General features: G+C 47.8%; 1 protein-coding gene across 6 annotated transcripts in view; it reads right to left on the reverse strand.

Annotated features, from left to right (window-relative positions):
- RBCK1 (RANBP2-type and C3HC4-type zinc finger containing 1) overlaps positions 1–18,585 on the reverse strand; it is a 36,220-nt gene extending 17,635 nt beyond the window's left edge. Inside the window, exons 1-7 of one of the 6 annotated variants that reach the window (XM_077929436.1) lie at positions 18,451–18,585; positions 9,082–9,162; positions 6,936–7,126; positions 5,218–5,311; positions 3,693–3,891; positions 697–839; positions 420–593 (exon numbers count right to left, since the gene is read on the reverse strand). In XM_077929436.1, the coding sequence (XP_077785562.1) occupies positions 420–593; positions 697–839; positions 3,693–3,891; positions 5,218–5,311; positions 6,936–7,126; positions 9,082–9,108 (828 nt within the window). In that variant the 5' untranslated portion in view covers positions 9,109–9,162; positions 18,451–18,585. Of the gene's footprint in view, positions 1–419; positions 594–696; positions 840–3,692; positions 3,892–5,217; positions 5,312–6,935; positions 7,127–9,081; positions 9,163–14,182; positions 14,353–17,225; positions 17,308–18,450 lie in introns of those variants that run through there. The other 5 variants (XM_028735562.2, XM_077929438.1, XM_077929441.1 and 2 more) reach the window with 5 other exon arrangements.
- Between the last annotated feature and the right edge of the window lie 5,848 nt (positions 18,586–24,433).

Genomic DNA, 24,433 nt, shown 5'->3' on the forward strand with positions numbered 1-24,433 from the left:
TATGTTTTGTTGAGAGCCAGTGTGGTGTAGTGGTTAAGAGCGGTGGTCTCGTAATCTGGTGAACCGGGTTCGCGTCTCCGCTCCTCCACATGCAGCTGCTGGGTGACCTTGGGCCAGTCACACTTCTTTGAAGTCTTTCAGCCCCACTCACCTCACAGAGTGTTTGTTGTGGGGGAGGAAGGGAAAAGGAGATTGTTAGCCGCTTTGAGACTCCTGAAGGGGAGTGATAAAGCAGGATATCAAATCCAAACTTAATAAAAAAAAATTAAAAAAAAGAACCTTGAGGCACTCAATAGATGAAGGTGGGAGACGAAAGCAACAGGTAAATAAGTAAGTTAAAAGGTTCAAAGCACACCCACACCCACACCCCGATCTACATGGTCACTCCTGGCTGCCTCGCCCTCCCAGCAGCCAGTCACCTGTTCATACTGGCGTGTGGCTTCCTCTTCCTTCTGCAACCGCTGCAGCTCCTCCACGTCCGGCTGGTACCCTTCCGGCAGGATGTATCCCTTGGGGCGCTCAGCGCAGCACATCTCGCAGCCGGGCCTGGTGGGCTTGTTGACGAAGGTGCAAGTTGGGCATTCCCAGCCGACCTAGGTAGCAGCCCGCGCAGGAGAGAAAAGGAGGAGGATGGGAGCATCAAGGAGGGGAAATAGCATCTCTACCTGCGTCGCCCGCCCCCTTGCAATCCATTACCGGTGGGGGCACAGCGGGCAGAGGTGACGCGGTGCCCCTCTTCTCCTCTTGGAGGTTCGGGGCGCCCGAGGGGTCCGCTGGCGTCGAGGCTGCCGCTTCTGACGTCCCCCGTGGCACCAGCACACCCTCGCAAATGCCTAGCTCTAGACCAAAAGGAAAAGGAAATTATTTTCTTTTCTTTCTTTTTTCCAAAATTTTTTATTGGTTTTCCAAATTTCTTACAAACATAAACAACAAAAAAGAAAAAAACATTACTATATAAAAAACAAACATACAAACATACAAACATTTATCCTAACTATTATAATCATATTTTTATTACCATTGTTAAATGACTTCCTCAAATCCCTCCAGCTGTGTTTCCATATATCTCATTGTAGCAGTTTTCCAATACTAATTTCCAATCAATTTACCTTAGTCAATTAACATCTTTCTTTCTTATCCTATTCACTTGTATCCATGGTATTATTAAATTTGAAACATTTAACTCCTAAGCCAATTTGGTACTCACAAATGATGCTACTTATGTTATCTTAGAATATTTTGCTAAATAGTCCTTAAATTTCTTCCATTCTTCTGGGTATTCCTCCTCCTTCTGTTCATGGATTCTACCGGTCAGGTCGGCCAGCTCCAGAAAATCCATCATCTTCATTTGCCATTCCTCCACTGTTGGTATTTCTTGTAATTTCCAGTATTTAGCTAACAAGATTCTAGCTGCATTTGTGGCATACAAAAACAATCTAACATCTTTCTTGGGCAATTCCAAACCTGTTATTCCAAGTAGAAAGGCTTCTGGTTTTTTAATAAAAGTATATTTCAACATCTTTTTCAACTCATTATAAATTTTTCCCCAGAAGTCTTTTACCTTAGGACACACCCACCACATATGGAAAAAGGTACCCTCCTTTTCTTTGCAATTCCAACATAAGTTATCACCCGTATGATAGAGCTTTGCTAATTAAAATTAAGTAAAATTTTAAAAAGGGAAAACTGATTTTCAAGGAGATCCTGTTGAGTCTGGGAGCAGAACGGTCTTCGCCAGCCTGACACACTTTGGACGTTTGGGGCTGCCTTTCTGGCAGGTGAAGAGAGCACAGCAGAGGTTATATTTTCTGAGAATCCTCCGGAAAAACAATCTCTCAAAGGACCTGTTGATGGCATTTTACCATTGGACTGTGGAGAGCGTATTAACTTATGGTCTGTGTGTGTGGTTTGGGAGCCACACGGTCAGGGGGGAAACAAAGCTGTCCAGGGTTGTAAAGACTGCGGAGAGAATAATTGGGTGCACTCTTCCCACCTTAGATCAAATCTATGCTGCTAGGTGCCATAAGAAAGCTGCAGAGATAGCGCACGATAGTGCGCACCCTGGAAATGATTTCTTTCAGCTTCTGCCTTCTGGAAGAAGGTCCAGGGTTATAAAGACTAGGACTAGCCGCCTGAGAAACAGTTTCTACGCAAATGCAATTCTGGTTCTAAATGCAGCATAAGGGGTCTCTATAGTATAGTGTATTTTAAAAGGGGGTTTCAGAGTTTTTAGGGGTTTTTGAATGTTTTATGTAGTTTTTATGTAGTTTTATGTAGTTTTTCAATTTCATTGTCCGCATGGGACAATGACAATAAAGATATTGTATATCGTATACATCGTATAGGTGCGTTGGCTGGGCTGAGGGCAGGTAGTTCGGAGGGCGCCAGGTTGGCAGGTCTGAAAGAAACTAGAAGCACCTGCCTTCTTGCCCTGGAAGAGGCATTCTTCCCCTTCGGAAGTCAGCTACGCAAACTAGAAAATCGTGCATGGGTCCTGCTCAGCTGTGCAGACCAGCACGTCGCCAGAAAATCTGGACCAAAACCACTCTGGAACAGCTTTGACTGATTGATTGATTGATTGATTGATTGATTGACTGATTGCTTGATCGAGTTTACTTATATGCCACTTCTGAGCTGCACCCAAAGCCAGCTTACAGCAATACAGTGGTACCTCGGGTTACAGACGCTTAAGGTTACATACGCTTCAGGTTACAGACTCCGCTAACCCAGAAATAGTACCTCAGGTTAAGAACTTTGCTTCAGGATGAGAAGAGAAATCGTGCTCCGGCGGCACAGCGGCAGCAGGAGGCCCCATTAGCTAAAGTGGTGCTTCAGGTTAAGAACAGTTTCAGGTTAAGAACGGACCTCCGGAACGAATTAGGTACTTAACCCGAGGTACCACTGTAATTCAAAACATCACAGTACAAAGCTTTACAAAATACTGAACGGTAAGGGCAATGATGGCATGTCCCTTTGCCACCCTGCTGGCAGGACCAATTCCTGGCACAAATCCCTTTGCTGTCAGAAAAGTCTTCATTCAGACTCTCTTGATGTTTCACTCCATTGGTCTGGAGCAGCGGAAACCAAGCTGGCTCCATCTTCCACGTGAACCTGTCCCATATCTGGCACCTTAGAACCATAGAATCATAGAGTTGGAAGAGACCCCAAGGGCCATCGAGTCCAACCCCCTGCCAAGCAGGAAACACCATCAGAGCACTCCTGACATATGGTTGTCAAGCCTCTGCTTAAAGACCTCCAAAGAAGGAGACTCCACCACACTCCTTGGCAGCAAATTCCACTGTCGAACAGCTCTTACTGTCAGGAAGTTCTTCCTAATGTTTAGGTGGAATCTTCTTTCTTGTAGTTTGGATCCATTGCTCCGTGTCCGCTTCTCTGGAGCAGCAGAAAACAACCTTTCTCCCTCCTCTATATGACATCCTTTTATATATTTCAACATGGCTATCATATCACCCCTTAACCTCCTCTTCTCCAGGCTAAACATGCCCAGCTCCCTTAGCCGTTCCTCATAAGGCATCGTTTCCAGGCCTTTGACCATTTTGGTTGCCCTCCTCTGGACACGTTCCACTTTGTCAGTGTCCTTTCGGGGTACCACCTCCTCCTAGCAGGAACCACAGCCCAGCATCGCCCGTCACGCTTGCAGGAGGATGATGCTCTCTGCACTGATCGCTCACCTTCCAGCTGCCTGCGCTCATGGTCCCGCTGCAAGGCGTCTTTGCTCAGCTTGGCTGCCCTGGCAGAGAGAAGGTACAGGTAAACTGCGTCCCCATCCTTCTGGATGCCATGGTAGTGAAGAGTCTCGTGGTCTCGCGGAAGCCTCTGTCCCATCACCCACTTCTGGATGCTGGGGGGGAAGCCGTAGTGGAGGAACACCTGGGCCAGATAAGAGAAGGAGAAGAGACAACTTCAGAACCCCAAAGCCTCGCAAATCAAGGAAGTCACAAACGGTTTGTCTGGAGCAGTTAGGTGGGCTAAACCAAATGGAAAAATATACCCAGCAAGAGTATTGTTAGCCCAGAAATGGAAGCAAGAAGAAATTCCGACGAAAGGAGAATGGCAGACAAAATTAATGGACTACGCAGAATTAGATAAAATGACAGGAAGGATTCGAAACCTGCAGGACCAGAGATTCACAGAAGATTGGAAGAAATATACGAACTATTTGAAGAGCAACTGTAACCAACAAATTATGCTAATAGGACTACAAGAAGTTTTGTAAGGAGAAACATATGAAACATTGCAAAGTAGAGAAAGAGTAGAGATGTTAGTTATGATATTTAAATGTAATAGTGAAAGTAATAAATGTAATAAGTAATAAAAATTATAAATTTTAAAAGCTTGATTGGTTGCTCAACAAAAACAGTGCTGTTGTTTTGCATGCTCCTGACTAGTCCGAAAGTTTAAGCAGCTCCTTCAGTTTAGCCACTACAGTGGTGCCCCGCAAGACAAATGCCTCGCAAGACAAAAAACTCGCTAGACGAAAGGGTTTTCTGTTTTTTGAGTCGTTCCGCAAGACGAATTTCCCTATGGGCTTGCTTCGCAAGACGAAACGTCTCGTGAGTTCTTGCGAGTTTGTTTCCTTTTTCTTAAAGCCGCTAAGCCACTAAGCCATTAATAGCCGCTAAGCCGTTAATAGCCGCTAATAGCCATGCTTCGCAAGACGAAAAAACCGCAAGACGAAGAGACTCGCAGAACGGATTAATTTCGTCTTGCGAGGCACCACTGTATTTTATTATACAGGTGAGATCCAATGTTTGTCATAAAAAGTAAAGGGACCCCTGACCATTAGGTCCACTCGCGGCTGACTCTGGGGTTGCGGCGCTCATCTCGCTTTACTGGCCAAGGGAGCCGGTGTACAGCTTCCGGGTCATGTGGCCAGCATGACTAAGCTGCTTCTGGCAAACCAGAGCAGCACACGGAAACGCAGTTTACCTTCCCGCCAGAGAGGTACCTATTTATCTACTTGCACTTTGACGTGCTTTCAAACTGCTAGGTTGGCAGGAGCAGGGACCAAGCAACGGGAGCTCACCCCGTCACGGGGATTCAAACCGCCGACCTTCCGTTTGGCAAGCCCTAGGCTCTGTGGTTTAAACCCACAGCGCCACCCGTGTCCCATATGTGTCATAGTCGTCACATAAACATTGCAGGGTGTCCCATACGGGATTCAAACCTACAGCCTTGGCCTTATCAGCCCATTACCATGTCTTTGAGGGATGCCAACGTCATGCAAGGCTGGACTTTCAGGTAAATGGGGACGGTGCTCATCTGGGCATCTTCCACGCCCACCCAGAGCCTGGGAGAAGAAAGGAAATGATCCATTAGACCCTGTCCCCGAATTGTGTCTGCCCACCCCTCCTTGCAAAGTCCTTTATACCCCAGAGACAACCAGGAGTCTGAGGGCTGTCGCCTTAGGGTTGTCCTGAGGTAACCACCCAACTCCACATGAGCCGGTTGAAGACGGTTTCACCCACCTCCACCTCCTGCCTTTCATGGTCACGCTGCCTTTTGCTATGGCAGGAGTGTGGAAGCTCTGGCCCTCCAGCCCTCATTATCAGGCCCTCAATACCTTTCCAAGGCCACACCCCCTTCCCAGATGGATAGAGAAGAAGGGTTTGCGAGGGTGTGTAGAAACTAGAGGGGTGTACATAGGTGAAAATCTATATCTGTTTTAACACAGCATCCTAAAATCAATTCAAAATCAAATGGCAACCACTGGGCCAGAGTTTTGTGAGGATCGCCAAAGGAGGGGGTCAGACTGTGCCTTGGCCAAAGGCCTGGTGGAACAGCTCTGTCTTGGGTGAAGGTCCTGTGTGAGTGCCTGGAGGCGGTTGGAGGATGGATGGCGACTAACAGATTGAGGTTGAATCCTGACAAGACAGAAGTACTGTTTTGGGGGGACAGGGGACGGGCGGGTGTGGGGGGTTCCCTGGTCCTGAATGGGGCAACTGTGCCCCCTGAAGGACAAGGTGCACAGCCTGGGAGTCATTCTGGACTCACAGCTGTCCATGGAGGCACAGGTCAAATCTATGTCCAGGGCAGCTGTCTACCAGCTCCATCTGGTACGCAGGCTGAGACCCTCCCTGCCTGCGGACTGCCACGCCAGAGTGGTGCATGCTCTAGTCTCCCGCTTGGACTACTGCAACGCGCTCTACGTGGGGCTATCTTTGAAGGTGACCCGGAAACTGCAATTAATCCAGAATGTGGCAGCTAGACTGGTGACTGGGAGTGGCCTCTGGGACCACATAACACCGGTCCTGAAAGACCTACACTGGCTCCCAGTACGTTTCCGAGCACGATTCAAAGTGTTGGTGCTGACCTTTAAAGCCCTAAACGGCCTCGGTCCAGTATATCTGAAGGAGCGTCTCCACCCCCATCGTTCAGCCTGGACACTGAGATCCAGTGCCAAGAGCCTTCTGGCAGTTTCCTCATTGCGAGAAGTAAGGTTACAGGGAACCAGGCAGAGGGCCTTCTCAGTAGTGGCGCCTGCCCTGTGGAACACCCTCCCATCAGATGTCAAGGAAATAAACAACTACCTGACATTCAGAAGACATCTGAAGGCAGCTCTGTTTAGGGAAGTTTTTAATATTTAACGCTGTATTGTTTTTAACACTTGATTGGGAGCCGCCCAGAGTGGCTGGGGAAACTCAGCCAGATAGGCGGGGTATAAATAATAAATTTATTATTATTATTATTATTATTATTATTATTATTATTATTATTATTATTGCAGGCCCTGCGGAAAGATGTCAAGTCCTGCAGGACCCTAGTCTCTTGGGACAGAGCGTTCCACCAGGCCCCCGAAAGTGAATCCGGCCCCCGAAAAGCACCCCCTGCCCCTGCTCTATGGAACTGCCCTCTCTACCCGTTCACGATTGCTCTCAGCTATTCGCAGGCCCTTTCGCGGCGTGATCTGTCACCTGATGTCTTGTGTGGGGTAGGCGTCCTGCTGTAGCTGCACCACGACGGGGGCACGGCGCTGGGCCAGCCAGGCGGCACACTCCTGGGCTGCCCCCTCGTCCCCTCCGCTGATGGCTTCCGCCAGCTTCAGGGCCTGCTGTTCCGCTGAGAACGAGAAACCGGTTGGGTTGGCCCAAGTCGTGGCGGCAAACTCGCCCGCGGGAGCCAGGGAATGTTGCAGATTGCAATGGAGACTTAATGAATTGATGAGTTTGCGGCTTCTCCGCTAGTGAGGTGTCAAGGACAATTTGTAAAACGACAGGAAGGGACTCTCCGGATGGGGAGCAGCTGCTGTTTTGGCAGGGGTTAGTGCGCATTTATGTGCGCGCATGTGCAAAATTATTGATCCAATTTATATGCTGCCTTTATCCAAAGATCTCAGGGCAGCGTACAACTCGGAGAACCTTGGTTCTCGAATGTGATCTGTTCCGGAAGTCCGTTCGACTTCCGAAACATTTGAAAACCAAGGCGCGGCTTCCAATTGGCACAGGCGCCCTGGAAACGATAGCTGACAACTGCATCGGACAGTTGGCTTCCGAAAAATATTCCGAAACCGGAACACCTACTTCTGGGTTTTCGGGAGCCGAAATGTTAGAGTACCAAGGCGTTCGAGAACCAAAGGTTCCACTGTAATTTACTCAGCATAGTCATAAAAATAGAATACACAGCATAATAGTAAAATAATCATAATATCAGTCCCCGGAATACGTATATTTTGCAATATGTCACTTAACCTGTTTACAACCTATTGCTGTAAATTTTTCTTGATCATTTTATCTTTTGGTAAGCTGCTTTGAGGGGGGTTTTTCTACAACCGAGCAGCACGTAAGTTTTATGAAAAAAACAAATTGTTGCAAAAAGATTGTGTTAGGGGTGGATGTAAACTGGACTTCATTCCTCTTTTGCATGTTGTTCTGTAGTACCTCCACGTATCTCAGTAATGTCTACACTGGCTGGCAGCTGCTCTCCAGGGTTTCAGGCAGCACATTTGCAACTTTACTGGAGATGCTGGAGATTGCCCTTTCCTACTCTCCTGGTGGGCACCTGCATTTGCAAAGATTTGCTTGGGATTCTTGCCCTGCACTGGGGTTGAGCCAGATGACCTTTGGGTTCCCCTCCAGCTCTACAATTCTATGACTCTAAGCCTAGTTGGGTCAAGCCAGGCAGGGCTGTGGTTCCCATTCCTTGCAGTAGGATTGCAGGCTGTGCCCTAACATGGAAAAAGGGGTGAGGGTGCAAGGAGTATTCTGGTGTAAAAGAAGGCAATTGTGGGATGTAATCCACTGGGAGCAGTCAAGTACAACATTCCTTGTTTTCCTAGAGTGGACATGCAGGGGAATGTTTGGTCCAGCCAGTCGAAAACTTCCTGTTTCCTCCTGGCTGGAGCATCCTTCCTTTTTGCATGTGACTAGTAGGTGGGCGTGACCTTACCTGTCCAGGTAACAAAAGGACAAGGCACACTCTCTTTTTCACTTCCTTCGTCGTTTGACCAGCTTCTTAGCTGGGAATGGTCCTGCTAGCTTCTCAGCTGGCAGAAGAACTGGGATTATTCCCCCAGATGGGGTAGTCAGCGATTCTCAACCTGTGGGTCCCCAGATGTTGTTGGACTACAACTCCCATCATCCCTAGCTAGCAAGGCCAGAGCTCAGGGATGATGGGAGTTGTAGTCCAACAACATCTGGGGACCTACAGGTTGAGAACCGCTGGGGTAGATCCACATGTAGATATTTGTAACTAAGTCTGCCTTTAGGGATCCAACCGTGAACTGATGTGAGTAAACTTCTTTTATTGACTTTGAGTAAGATTGCCATGTCTTTATTCTTTTAAGAGGGATTAAAGGGAATTTACCAGGAATATATAGTGAGAGGCTTACACAAGCCTGCAACCAGCTATCTGCTGTGCATGTAAAAGGGGAATGTAAACTCTGCTACATAAAGAAACTTGCTAGCGCACGTTAGGAAGGATGTTCTATATCCTCTCCTGCCACCCTGAACATTCCCACAGCAACAAGGTCCTTGAGAAAGCAGCCCCAAAGAGACATCTCCAGTTCCTTAGCACATGCATATTGCAGACCAAAGTCAGCCATCTCTCTCTCTCACACACAACCTCACCTTTTCTCGTTGCCTCATCCATAAAGGCTGCTCTCACCAAGCGCCTCCAGAGCCACAAAATTCATATGTCCTGGACCTGTAAATGGGTAAAAGAATATTGGGAAATAATTTATAATGAATTGAAAAAAATATATTTAAAAGTACTTTTCAAAAAAAAAAGCCAAAGTTCTTTTTGATGGGGATAATTCAGATGGAAATTCCCAGGTATCAAAAAGGGCTATTTATGTATGCCACTATTGAGGCCTGTGTTTTGTTAGCCCCAAAATGGAAAACGAGCGAGGTCCCAACCAAAGAAGAATGGCAACTTAACTGATGGAATATGCTCAGCTTGCGGATCTAATTCTATAAGAGAACAAGAAGAACATACGTTTAAAGAAGATTGGGAAATGTTTGCTGAATATATGGGGGGAAACTACACTTGAAAATGCTGGTAGCATTAAGATAAATTCAACAGTGTAAACAAGTCTTGAGGGATGTATTAATGGAATACTTAATGGTTTAGTTTATGTAAAATATGCAGGGAATAATAATAATAATAATAATAATAATAATAATAATAATAATAATAATTTATTATTTATACCTAGCCACTCTGGGCGGCTTCCAAAAAAATATTAAAATACTTTAATACATCAAACATTAAAAGCTTCCCTAAACAAGGCTGCCTTCAGATGTCTTCTAAAAGTCTGGTAGTTGTTGTTCTCTTTGACATCTGGTGGGAGGGAGTTCCACAGGGTGGGTGCCACCACCGAGAAGTCTCTCTTCCTGGTTCCCTGTAACTTGGCTTCTTGTAGCAAGGGAACCACCAGAAGGCCCTCGGAGCTGGACCTCAGTGTCCGGGTAGAACGATGGGGGTGGAGAAGCTCCTTCAGGTATACTGGACCGAGGCCATTTAGGGCTTTAAAGGTCAGCACCAACACTTTGAATTGTGCTGGGAAACGTACTGGGAGCCAATGTAGGTCTTTCAAGACCAGTGTTACGTGGTCTTAGTGGCCATTCCCAGTCACCAGTCTAGCTGCCGCATTCTGGATTAGTTGTAGTTTCCGGGTCACCTTCAAAGGTAGCCCCACGTAGAGCACATTGCAGTAGTCCAAGCGGGAGATAACCAGAGCATGCACTCTGGCAAGACAGTCTGCGGCCAACTAGGGTCTCAGCCTGCGTACCAGATGGAGCTGGTAGACAGCTGCCCTGGACACAGATTTGACCTGAGCCTCCATGGACAGCTGTGAGTCCAAAATGACTCCCAGGCTGCGCACCTGGTCCTTCAGGGGCACAGTTATGCCACGCAAAATGAACCATGGAAAGAGAAGAAGGGAAGTCATTGATATTTCAAGGTTGTTGAATGAACATTTTGAATCGTAAAATAGAAAACTTAATAAAAATTATACACACAGAGCCACAAAGTTCAGAGGCTGTTAAAAAAGAGAGAGGAAATAATGAAACGTTTGAGGCTTCGCCGGTCTTGCCAGACAGAACCTGTGCATTTGTTCACAACAAGAAGGGATTACCTAGAATCACAGAATTGGAGGGGACCCTGAGGTCATCTAGTCCAACCCGCTGCCGTGCAGGAAGGGAATTGAACCTGCAACCTTGGCATTACAAGCACCACGCTCTCTCCAGCTGAGGATGTGGGCATGATGCCTGGCTGCATATATGTACAGGACCACCCAGGCAGAGACACCAGAGGACCACTGTGGTGGTAGTGTGTCCAATGAGGACTTGGGAGGCACTGGGTTCGAATCCCCACTCAGCCATGAAGTTCACCAGGTGACCTTGGGCCAGTCACTCAGCCTAACCTACCTCCCAGGGTTGTTGTGGGGGCGGGGAGAACCCTAAACACCACCTTTAGCTCCTTGGAGAAAAGGGTGCAATATCAACGCAGTAAATAAACTGGGAGCTTGTGGGACTCTCTGCTTCCTTACTTCTTGGGAGCATCCTAGCAAAGCTGTCAACAGTCCCTTATTTGGCGGGAAAGTCCCTTATCCCAGCGTCGTGTCCCGCTGCTGTCCCTTATTGATGATGTCCCTTAAATTCACAGGTTTCAAAGGAAGCAGCTCCTCTCCCTCCCTCCCTCCCTGCCGGCCAGGGAGGAGGGAGGCTCCAGCTGTGTTGCTTGGCTGCGTTGCTCACTCAGTAAGGAGTCTAAGAACGACTGGGGAGTGGAGCTTGCATGCCTTGTGCCGATCAAATCGGCCGCATTGCCTGGGGAGTCGCCTTTGCTCAGCGCTTCCCAGCGGAGAGGTGACGGTGGTTTTCCTTGCTGCATCCCTTTTGCCAGGTTGCTGTGCTGTGGGAACCACCGCTTGAGGCTTTGTTTGGCTGCTGGCTGGGCTTTCTGCCTTTGGCTCAGAAGGGCTCAGAAGTTGAACATACCTGTGCTGGGAAAATCCCTTATTTTGGCTGCTGATCCCTTATTTTCGAGGCAGCTGGTCCCTTATTTTCAAATCTGTAAGTTGACAGCTATGCATCCTAGATCTTCAGGAACAGATGCCTGAGGCTGCACCCTTTGCCACTCGTGGGTGACTTGGACATTTGGAAACCCCTCTGTGGGTTGCCAACTTATTCACTGGGCCCTGATTGGGCAAGAAATGTAGGACATAATGTTTGAGGATTGGGAAAGATTGTGGAAGAAAGGGGTCAAGTTTGCTGCATGTAGAATGTTAAAGGAAAATATAATGAAAATTATGTATAGATGGTACTGTTAAACTTGCAAAGGCCTATCATAACTGTGATAACCTACGTTGGAAATGTAAAGAAAAAGAAGGTACCTTTTATCACATGTGGTGGACCTGCCACAAGGTGAAAGACTGCTGGGGAAAGATTTATAATGAATTGGAAAAAAAATGTTGAAATATACATTTATAAAGAAACCAGAGGCCTTTCTTCTTGGAATAACAGGTATGGAATTGCCCAAGAAAGATGTTAAATTATTTTTGTATGCCACAACCGCTGCGCAAATCTTACTAGCTAAGAAGTGGAAATTGCAAGAAGTACCAACTGTGGAAGAATGGCAGATGAAGATGATGGATTTCTCGGAGCTAGCCGACCTGACCGGAAGAGTCCGTGACCAGAAGGAGGAGTATCAGGAAGAATGGATGAAATTCAACGACTATTTAGTTAAATGTGTTAAGTTAAATTAATTGGAAAAAGCTTGCAATTGCCAAATAGGCTTAGGATTTAAATATGTAATATGATGAATTAATATGTTTAATGCTGAATGAATATGAAAAAAATAGGTTAAGCGATCAAGTTAATTATGTAAGAATTTGGATTTGGAAAACCGTTAAAATGACATATACTGAAATTCAACTAGGAGGATATGAGGAAGTCACTTAACCATGTTAATAAGATTGTTTTAATAAGATTATGATTTATGTATGTATGTATGTTTGTTTGTTTATAAATTTGTGAAAATCACCGCCTAGGACCCTCGTACTTATGGGACCACCTCTCCCGGTATGCCCCACGGAGAGCCTCAAGGTCCATAAATAGCAACACCCTAGAGGTCCTGGGCCCTAAGGAAGTTAGATTAGCTTCAACCAGAGCCAGGGCCTTTTCAACACTGGCCCCAGCCTGGTGGAACGCTCTGTCTCATGAGACCAGGGCCCTGCAGGATCTGATTTCTTTCCGCAGGGCCTGTAAGACAGAGTTGTTCCGCCTGGCCTTTGGTTGGAGCCAATTTAATTCCCTCCCCCTCTTTCTTTTTTCTGTTTCCTTTCTCCTCCTGTGATGAGGCTGCATTTTAATATTTTAATATTTCAATATTTTAATGTTGTATTTTAATCTTGGTTTTAAGTTGTATTCATTCAACTTGTTTTTATTATTGCTTGTTAGCCGCCCTGAGCCCAGCCTTGGCTGGGGAGGGTGGGGTATAAATAATAATAATTATTATTATCATCATCATCATTATTATTATTATTATTAAATTGGGGGGGGGGACTTATTCACTGGACCCTGCTCCTGCGCTTTCTTAGTAGCAACCGGATATGTAACCACCAGCAAGTGAATGCGATTGTGTTCATAACAGGTGAAGCTTAGCCTGCTAATCTTTCCAATTAAGCTGCTGCCGCCGTTATAAGAGCAGATGAACACGCCAGCTGCTCTTTTCCTAGTCCCTTGGCAACTCCAAGCCATAAGTCATATGATCCACACCCTGCAAACAAATCCTCAAGAAGCAGAGGAGAAAAAGAGTTGGAGAAACTATTCCTTAGTTATGAAAGAGTCCCAAAACAACACACACACAAACAAAATTTCCCCCAAGTAACAGGACACACTGAACATCTACTGATAAACTGCAGCCTGAGTGCTACACAGGTCGCCACTGCTCTGTGAAGAGTTCTGTGTAACCCTCAGGCTGACACAGCACTCCGTGGCCAAGAGAACCCAAACAGATACAAGAAAATGTCACTTGGTAAGTTTTGTATCACTTTCTTTCCTTTCTTTTTTCAAAAAAAGGAAGCCCATCTTTTCGCTCTTCCTGTTTTGCTCATTTTCATGGATAAAAAAAATCACGAGCAGATTCAACCAAAATTTGTATACCTGACAATTTTACAGCCCACTGCCACCCATTCTGCTTTGCCTTAAATTACTTGTTTGGGCTCTTTTGTAGATTTGTTTTTTTAATATACATATGCTTGGGAAATCAATGTTTATCTTCACATACACACACCCAAATTACCTAACACCCTTTGCCAGTCAACCCAGAAGCTTTTATAAACTTTGAACTTTGGCAGAAAGAAATATACACCATGCAGTTCCTGGTATTTATTGATTGAGCAATAAGAGGCACTCTGAAGTTTGACTGCTCTCACACATGCAATCACTTATTTATTGCTTGGGAAAGGTGCATGCCTCTTGCTCGGGGGGGGGGGGGGAATATATCCAAGCAGAGTACAACTCCAGTTATAAACACTGCTTCATAGTCGCTCCATCCCCTTCGCTGCCTGGGCCTGAAGCTTTTCCAAGTCTACAATATCCTTTTTTGAGTCGAGGCGACCAGAACCATTCATAGGATTCCAAATGCGGCTGCACCATTGATTTGCATAACGTAGGGCACAGATATTGCAACTTTTACTTTCAGATCCTTTTCCAATGACCCCCTTTGCAGTGCCACACATAAGAAGCTGGCTTTTGCTTCATGTCGACAGCCACAGCTCCGTGCTCTTTGGCCCCTCGGAACAAGTCCTCAACCAGCTCATTGGGGCTCTTCTTCCTCGGAGGACCAACAATCTGCTGCCCGCTTCGCTCAGAGCCCCCAGCGTAAAATCTGAAGAGACAACAGGCCCCCAAGATTACACCTCTCCATTGAAGACCCATTGAAGGCTGGGGCATGTGTGCACATCTGTGCTTAAACATATTTGCTAATTTTGTTACGTATCTTTCGATGCCAGGCAAAAACATGCCTCTTATCCCAGGCCTTTGGCTAATTAAAACAATCTTTGACCCTTTAAATTGTGTGTGTGTGTGTGTGTGTGTGTGTGTGTGTGTCTGTCTGTCTCGAGTGCGGAGTCAGATAGCACACTTTCTGCAAGCTGCACCTCAAGTGCGGCTTTTTGTATACAGCGGTACCTCGGGTTAAGTACTTAATTCGTTCCAGAGGTCCGTTCTTAACCTGAAACTGTTCTTAACCTGAAGCACCACTTTAGCCAATGGGGCCTCCTGCTGCTGCCGCCGCACCGCCGGAGCATGATTTCTGTTCTCATCCTGAAGCAAAGTTCTTAACCCGAGGTACTATTTCTGGGTTAGCGGAGTCTGTAACCTGAAGCGTCTGTAACCCGAGGTACCACTATAACAGGAAAGGGTTGGGTGCTGGTCCCATTGGAGCAGGACTCCAGGGCACAAGTCCAGGAACCCACTTCAGGAGAAGGAGTAGTGGGGTGGGGTGGGGGGGGGGCAGGCAAACACCTGCGATACATTGACAATATTTTTATTATCTGGGCACATGGTCAACAGACCCTGGACACCTTCCGCCAGACATTCAATGACTTTCACCCACCATCAACCTAACAATGAACCAAACTATGCAAGAAATACATTTTTTGGACACTACTATAAAAATAGGGCACGGGTGGCACTGTGGGTTAAACCACAGAGCCTAGGGCTTGCCAATCAGAAGGTCGGCGGTTCGAATCCCCGCGACGGGGTGAGCTCCCGTTGCTCGGTCCCTGCTCCTGCCAACCTAGCAGTTCGAAAGCACCTCAAAGTGCAAGTAGATAAATAGGTACCACTCCGGCGGGAAGGAAAACGGCGTTTCTGTGTGCTGCTCTGGTTCACCAGAAGCGGCTTAGTCATGCTGGCCACATGACCCGGAAGCTGTACGCCGGCTCCCTTGGCCAGTAAAGCAAGATAAGCGCCGCAACCCCAGAGTCGTCTGCGACTGGACCTAATGGTCAGGGGTCCCTTTACCTTTACTATAAAAATACAGGATGGGCGTATAGACACCACCTTATACCGTAAACCAACTGACCAACAAACGTATCTACATGCTTCTAGCTACCATCTCAAACATACCAAACAATCCACTGTATATAGCCAGGCCCTACGTTACAGCCGCATCTGTTCCAACTCTAAAGACAGAGACTCTCACCTAAGAAATCTACAGCAAACCTTTTCAGAACTAAAATATCCGACTGATGAAGTTAAACAACAGAGCCAGACTGATACCCAGAGAGAACTTGCTGGAAGACAGACCCAAAAGAGAAAATAACAGAACACCACTAGTAATCACATACAGCTCCCAAGTTAAAACAGTTCAACGCATCATCAGAGATCTACAACCTCTCCTAGACAATGACAGTTCTCTTTCTCAAGCTCTGGGAGGAAGACCTTTTATTGCCTACAGACCCAATCTTAAACAACTCCTCACCCACAATAATACAACAACCAGACTTAACAAGGACACTGGTACCAGAGCCTGCAATAAACCCAGATGCCAACTTTGCTGCCACATACACCCGGATAACACCATTACTGGCCCCAAAAACATCAAACATGCCATCTCAGGACTATTTAATTGCTCATCTTCTAACAATGTGTTTGGCATCAGTGCCCTTCAGCTCTCTATATTGGACAAACCAACCAATGGACATAAATCTGATATCAGGAATCACAAGAAAAGAGAAACCAGTAGAAGAACACTTCAATCTCCCAGGACATTCTATACAAGGTCTCAAAGTAGCTGTCATATTACAAAAGAATTTCAGAAATAGACTGGAAAGAGAAGTTGCTGGATTGCAACTTATTACCAAACTTAAACTTGTTCTTAAACTTGTTCTCGAAGCTACAAACGTGAGTCTGACCAAACTGCGGGAGGCAGTGGAAGACAGGAGTGCCTGGCGTGCTCTGGTCCATGGGGTCACGAAGAGTCAGACACGACTAAACGACTCAACAACAACAACACCAAACTTAATGGGCGCGGGTGGCGCTGTGGGTTAAACCACAGAGCCTAGGACTTGCTGATCAGAAGGTCGGTGGTTCGAATCCCTGCGACGGGGTGAGCTCCTGTTGCTCGGTCCCTGCTCCTGCCAACCTAGCAGTGCGAAAGCACGTCAAAGTGCAAGTAGATAAATAGGTACCGCTCCAGTGGGAAGGTAAATGGCATTTCCGTGCACTGCTCTGGTTCGCCAGAAGCGGCTTAGTCATGCTGGCCACATGACCCAGAAGATGTACGCCAGCTCCCTCAGCCAGTAAAGCGAGATGAGCGCCGCAACCCCAGAGTCGGCCACGACTGGACCTAATGGTCAGGGGTCCCTTTACCCTTAACCTTTACCTACCAAACTTAAAACCATGGAGAGACCTAGTCTGAATAGAGACATTGGATTCATATCTCATTATACACGATATAGCTATTTTTAGCCATCTCACCCCTTGCTTTTTCCTGTAAGACCAATTGCAGTTGTTAACAGTCATCAACAGGTTTACCACACCTATCAGCCAATCACCCATTCCCACCCCCCTTCTGAGTAATACCCCTCCCCACCCTCTCACTGACTTCTGTTTCAGTGTATCTGAAGAAGTGTGCATGCACACGAAAGCTTATAACCAGAACTAACTTAGTTGGTTTCTAAGGTGCTACTGGAAGGAATTTTTCTAAAAAAAAATTTTTTGTTTCGACTACAGCAGACCAACACGGCTACCTACCTGTAACTAGAACAGGGGAGCTGTCTTAGCACATCTTGAAGTCAGTGGCCAATATGGGGCTGATTTTTATCAGGGTCTCAAATTTCTTAACTGCACCACAAAAGAGGTGAAAAACGGGAAATAAAAACACAAATTCAGCTCAGGAAGACTGATGCCATTTCATCAAAGCCTCGTTTTTTTAAGCGGATCTTTTTAAGTGACAAAGATTATTTCGGGAACTAGAATGGCATGTTTGGTAAACTGGGGGCCAAGGGTGAGAGTCCATGGCAGCCCCAAACTATGACCTTGACTCCTGCATGGCCCCATTCCTCGCCAGGCGATTTCCTCTCCAAATAGCCTCTGAGCATGGACAAAGTGGAGGACAGAAATAAGCACGCCCTTGCCCTGAGACGCAGCCTGGCAGCCTCTCTGCCCCCCACTCTTGCAGAGGACCCCTAGGCAAAGGGTACCCGCAAATCTGAAAGCCAGACACCCCCCCCCCCAAAATTATGGTCTCTCAAACCCCCAGGCACTCCAAAAGAACAGACTGCAGCGCAATCCTACCATGAAGCAGTTTACTCGGAAGTAAGTCCCGTTGTTTTTACTCCCGAGTAAGCGCGTTCTGCGTTGCAGACCTCGCCGAAAGGGGCACCCCGGGGCTTTGGCGGTGGGTTTGCTCACAACCGCCCTGTAAGGTAGGCCAGGGGTGTTGGCTACTTGGAAAGTAAGGAGCGAGGGGCAAAGGCGGGTCCGCGGCGGGGATCGGGGCCGAGAAGACCTGCCCGGAAAGGAGAAGCTTCAAGGGGAGCGTGGAAGGGGGCGAAAAACTTTGCAAAGAGGAGCTTAAAAACAATAATAGAAAGATCCAGTTAAAGTGAAGATCCCTTTTAATGGGATTTTAATGGGAGCTGAAAAGGCAACTTTGCACGGAAGTAAGACCCGCCGCAGAGTTCCCGGGAGAAGCGCAGCTTCCCGGCCCGAAGGAGCAGCACGCACGCGGCTCCTTCCTTCCTTGCGTGCGCAAAATGCGCATCCCGTCCGGGAGGATCGCGCGCAACCGCACCCCCACGCGCCCCGTGATTGACAGAAAGCGCACCCTCGAAGCTTCCCTCCCCCACCCCCTGCTGCGGATCGCCCTCCCCTCCCCTCCCTCCTCGCCCCCTTAGGGGGTGGGGTGGGGTTTTCCCCCCTCTGTGCCCCCTGGAAGGGGATCTGGGTGCGCGCCCCGGCCGCGCGCGACACTGACCTCCCCGGCGAGGCGGCAGCCGCTGCTGCGGGCGGATCCGCGGGAGCAGCCGGCGGCAAAGCGAAAGCGAAGGCGGGCGCGGGGGAGGCGGAGCGAGGGGGCACGCGACCCGCCCCCTCTTTCCTCCGCCTCTTCCTCCCACGCCCCCTCCGCCCAGGGGCGCCCCGCCGCGCGGACCGAGGGAACCCCCGTGACGTCACTGGCCCAGGCCAATGCCACGCCGGGGATCCTCAGGGAAGGAAGGACCGGGAAATTCCACGGCATGGATCCCTCGGAAAAGATAGTGTATTTGGAGCTTTTGGTTTTGCTATTGATTTTGCGTTTTTGTTTTTGAGGCTTTTTCGGTTCGTTTGTTCTTGGGACTGTGTGGAACCCAGTTCAGCTGATTGATTGATTGATTGATTGATTGTGTGACTGCGGAAATGGATAAAAGTACCCCATCCAAACAATGACTATCATCAGAGCCAGTAAAAATCTTTTTAAAAAAATTTTCAGCATCTACAATACTGTCTTGTTTATTTTACAGTACAGTATATTGATCGTTGCTTTCATTTTATGGATCAGTGGTCTCGTTAGATAGCAAAATTCATGTTAAATTGCTGTTTTAGGGGTTGTTTTTAAAAGTCTGGAACGGATTGATCCGCTTTGCATGACTTTCTATGGGAAAGCACGCCTTGGTTTTGGAACGCTTTGGTTTTGGAACGGACTTCCGGGATGGATTAAGCTTGAGAACCAAGGCACCTCTGTATTCTGGAGTTGGAAATTGGTTGCCAAAATGATGGAGGGTGTGGAGCGACTCCCCTGCGAAGAAAGGACTTTTTCGTTTGGAGAAAAGCTAAGAGGAGACATGATATCAAATTATACGCCGCATGGAGAAAGCGGATAACGTTTCTCTCCCTCTGTCAATGCACTAGAATTCAGTGTGGCTGAATGTTGGAATATTTGGGGCTGGTAAAAAGGAAGTGCTGCTTCTTTGAGCCGGGCGGAGGTTAAACTGTGGAACTCACTGCCACAGGAGGGAGCAGGTGGGGAATGTATGGCCTAAACAGCTGCATCTTCAAGAGCCGACAGGCCAACAATACTTATAGAAACAAGGATAATAATAATAATATATTATTTATACCCCGCCCATCTGGCTGGGTTTCCCCAGCCACTCTGGGTGGCTTCCAACAAAGATGAAAAATACATTAAAACATCACACATTAAAAACTTCCCTGAACAGGGCTGCCTTCAGATGTCTTCTAAATGTCAGATAGTTGTTTATCTCTTTGACATCTGGTAGAGGGGGTTCCACAGGGCGGGTGCCAATACCGAGAAGGCCCTCTGCCTGGTTCCCTGTAACTTGAGGTTCTCGCAGCGAGGGAACCGCCAGAAGGCCCTCGGCGCTGGACCTCAGCGTCTGGGCAGAACAATGGGGGTGGAGACGCTCCTTCAGGTATACTGGGCTGAGGCCGTTTAGGGCTTTCAAGGTCAGCACCAACACTTTGAATTGTGCTTGGAAACGTACTAGGAGCCAATGTAGGTCTTTCAAGACTGGTGTTATGTGGTCTCGGCAGCCGCTCCCAGTCACCAGTCTAGCTGCCGCATTATGGATTAATTGCAGTTTCCGGGTCACCTTCAAAGGTAGCCCCACATAGAGCGCATTGCAGTAGTCCAAGCGGGAGATAACTAGAGCATGCACCACTCTGGCGAGACAGTCCACGGGTGGGGAGGGTCTCATCCTGTGTACCAGATGGAGCCGGTAGACAGCTGCCCTGGACACAGAATTGACCTGCGCCTCCATGGACAGGTGTGAGTCCAGAATGACTCCCAGGCTGCACACCTGGTCCTTCAGGGGCACAGTTACCCCATTCAGGACCAGGGAGTCCTCCACACCTGCCCACCGCCTGTTTCCCCAAAACAGTACTTCTGTCTTGTCAGGATTCAACCTCAATCTGTTAGCTTACATCCATCCTCCAACTGCCTTCAGGATAAGAAAGAGATAATTAAATGCTCATTAGGTTAATATTTGATAGAAGCATGGAGTTGGGAGGGACCCTCAAGGGTCATCCAGTCCAACCCCGTGCCATGCAGGAATCACAGCTCAATAACCCCTGGCAGATGCCCATCCAACCTCTGCTTAAAAAGCTCCAAGGAAGGTGGTTCCTTCCGAAGTGCTGCAAAACAATTTCTGTTCTTATCAAACCTGCTTGGCGATACGTGGCCACTGTGATTATTTCACATGCACTGAAGCTTTAATTCAATTGTCCCCACCCTTTTCCTTTCTGTATTTCATTTCCCTCCAACCTCACTGCTTACATGTCTGCACCTGCCAACCTTGGCTCACGTTTTATTTACGCCTCTGGTAAAGGAGACGCGAGCTCACGAAAGCTTCACATATCCTGTCGTAGATCTCGGTTGTTGTCCTTGCTTTGCTCCAAAAGGACCTCTCTAGAAATGTAAAAATCCCTTTTGTGACACTTGATGGGTGTTTGGTGGAGGGCAAGGGGAACCATGGGGCAGGGTCCAGGATGCTCAGATTCCTGCCACCAGACCTCCCCTTTCATGATGTAACCATGATGTATTAGTGATGTAGTTTTTTTTGGGGGGGGGTAACATCGGGATTAGCAGCTAATAAAAGTTTGGGTTCTCTTTTGTTGGGGGCTTCCATCTTGTTCCACCTTGTGGCAGGTGGGAGTCCTGTCGCGACAGTCTTCAATAAAGACCAAGCCGACTGACTGCTGTTTTGCTCTGGTATTCCTGGCTGGTGTCCTTGTTTTTTGTCCAAGGGAGCCCTCGGATTTCTCTGTTAACACACGGGAGACTCATGCACCAGCAAGTCCCCGTCGGAAGGGTGGTAAGCCCAAGCTTGTTTTGCTGATCTCCTGGCTGTGGCACTCACCATAGCCAAATAAACCCAGAAGGGTAGGTAAGTGGCGTCACTCTGTCAAGGCAACAAACTGCAATGGACAAGCAGCTATAGATCTTGTTTTCAGACTTGTGCACGCTCTAGAACAGCACTTCTGCAAGAGCAGCTTTCAAGATCCCAAACTCCGCAGTTTGCTTGCTAGCATTCTGTCATTTGCTCCTGTAGCTCTTCCAGGAAAGCAGGAACTGTACAATTGTGCATTGGTGAATGGTTTGCAGAATCCTGCTTTCCCTCCTACCAAATTTAGAACTGCGTACGCCCAGGTCAGAAGGTTGGCAGTTCAAATCCCGGTGTGATGGCCTGGGATTCCGATTCTGAGAGCGAACCGGAGGAATCCCAGCCGGCACAGGAGTCCCCGCCTCCAGGGCCGGCTGAACTGGGGCAGGGCCTAGATTCTGAGGAGCCTGCACCTGTGCCAGATCCTCAGGAGCAGGCACCAGGTGAATCCATTCTGGCCCCAGAGGTGCTTGAGGACTCAGTGTCTACAGGTGAGCTTCCCCCGGGACCCAGTAACCCTTCGGCCTCTCCTGAACTGCAGAGGCTTAGGGCAGAGAGGCGAAGGGAACTGGTTTCTCCCAGGAGGAGTGCTCGCCTTAAGGCCAGGAGAGGCGGGGCTCCTGGGGGCCGGGACCGCCCCTGGCCTTAGAGAAGATAAAGGCCAGTCAGCCCGGTCCCAGGTTGCGGGAGCAACGTCGTTATTGAAGAGCTGTTTCGGCCAGCATCCAGTCCTGTTCCTCCAGTGTTCCTGTTCCCTGCCCGGCTTCCTGCTTCGGACCTTCCAGCGTTCCTGTTCCCCGCCCGGCTTCCTGCTTCTGATCTTCGAGTGTTCCTGTCCCCGCCCAGCTCCCTGTTTCGGACCTCGCCTCGCACCTTGTGGACTATTACCAGGCTAGTGACTCAGGACTGAACTTGGGCTACGTTAACAGTAACCTTCCCCCCGGGACCAGCACACCCTGCGACGGGGTGAGCTCCCGTTGCTCGGTCCCTGCTCCTGCCAACCTAGCAGTTCAAAAGCACACCAGTGCAAGTAGATAAATAGGTACAGCTCCGGTGGGAAGGTAAATGGCGTTTCCGTGCACTGCTCTAGTTTTGGTGTTCTGTTGCGCCAGAAGCGGCTTAGTCATGCTGGCCACATGACCGGGAAAACTGTCTGCGGACAAATGCCGGTTCCCTCGGCCTGTAAAGCGAGACGAGCACCGCAACCCCAGAGTCATCTGCGACCGGACTTAACTGTCAGGAGTCCTTTACCTTTACTTTTAAGCCCAGGTTGCATCAGACTGGGCTTCCTCCTTACCCAGAATAGAAGCAAATGAAAATTCTGCTACATGTATTTTCCAGTCCTGGAACAGAAAATAGGTTCCAGGGCCCAGCCCTGGTTCAGATATAGATTTGTGAATTGCTCCTTCACACCACCCTTCTATATTCTAAGCCTGTGGGTGGGAGAGAGAGAGAGACAGGAAGCTCTGACAGGCTATTCTGTATTTATAGGGTGTGAGACGTAACAAGAACACGTCAGCTTAGCACAGCCTTTGCCAACCTGGTGCTCTCTGCATGTTTTGGGCTACAATTCTCTCTCTTTTTAAAAAAAAGATATTTATTAAATTTTCAAAAATTATACACAAACAAAAACAATAATACAGACAAAACAAACAAAACAAGTATAATTTCATTCCCTTATTTTCTTATACCTTACTTCCCCGACCTCCTCATACCTCCCCTTTCTGTATTCCAATTTCTAATTCATTAGTTCTGCAAATCCTTTCCCTTAATTTTGTTTAGTTTTTAACCTTTCTTTTCTTTTTACTTAATCATTACAGCTGAAAACCACTTAATTTCTAAAATCAACATCGATCTAACATTCATTAATTTTGCAATGTTTCCTGAGATAGTCTTTAAATTTCTTCCAATCTTCTTCCGCCGTCTCTCTTCCCTGGTCACGGATTCTGCCGGTCATTTCTGCCAGTCCCATATAGTCTATCACCTTCATCTGCCATTCTTCCACGGTGGGGAAATCTTGTGTCTTCCAGTACTTTGCAATAAGTATTCTTGCTGCTGTTGTGGCATACATAAAGAATGTTCTATCCTTCTTTGGCACCAATTGGCCGACCATGCCCAGGAGAAAGGCCTCTGGTTTCTTCAAGAAGGTATACAATTCTCATCATTCAATGGAGTTTCCTGTTGTCTTTGTCCATGGAGTTTTCTTGGCAGGGATACTGGAGTGGCTTGCCAGTGACAAACCTAAAGAGCATCTTAAAAAGCGGAGACATCACCTTGCCAACAAAGGTCCGTATAGTTAAAGCTATGGTTTTCCCAGTAGTGATGTATGGAAGTGAGAGCTGGACCATAAAGAAGGCTGATCGCCAAAGAATTTATGCTTTTGAATTCTGGTGCTGGAGAAGACTCTTGAGAGTCCCATGGACTGCAGGAAGATCAAACCTCTCCATTCTTAAGGAAACCAGCCCTGAGTGCTCACTGGAAGGACAGATCCTGAAGCTAAGGCTCCAAGACTTTGGCCACCTCATGAGAAGAGAAGACTCAGGGAAAGACCCTGATTTGGGAAAGATGGAGGGCACAAGGAGAAGGGGACGACAGAGGATGAGATGGTTGGACAGTGTTCTCGAAGCTATGAACATGAGTCTGACCAAGCTGCGGGAGGCAGTGGAAGACAGGAGTGCCTGGCGTGCTCTGCTCCAGGGGGTCACGAAGAGTCGGACACAACTAAACAACGACGATGGAGTTTCAGTCCCAAACTTCCAGAGGTTTGAAATTGTCCTCTCAAACACCAGGAAGCCACCAGGTTGTAGGAAGGCTGGATAAGAGAGTTGGGTATGTACATGCTACCCACAGTTCCTTGGGGTGGGGGGATAAATGTAGCCAAAAAAGTAGAAGTACAGTGGTGCCTCGCAAGACGAAATTAATCCGTTCCGCGAGTCTCTTCGTCTTGCGGTTTTTTCGTCTTGCAAAGCATGGCTATTAGCGGCTTAGCGGCTATTAACGGCTTAGCGGCTTTAAGAAAAAGGAAACAAACTCGCAAGACGTTTCGTCTTGCGAAGCAAGCCCATAGGGAAATTCGTC

Source organism: Podarcis muralis, chromosome 5 (genome assembly GCF_964188315.1).
Source record: "Podarcis muralis chromosome 5, rPodMur119.hap1.1, whole genome shotgun sequence".
In the NCBI taxonomy this organism is placed as follows: Eukaryota; Metazoa; Chordata; class Lepidosauria; order Squamata; family Lacertidae; genus Podarcis; species Podarcis muralis.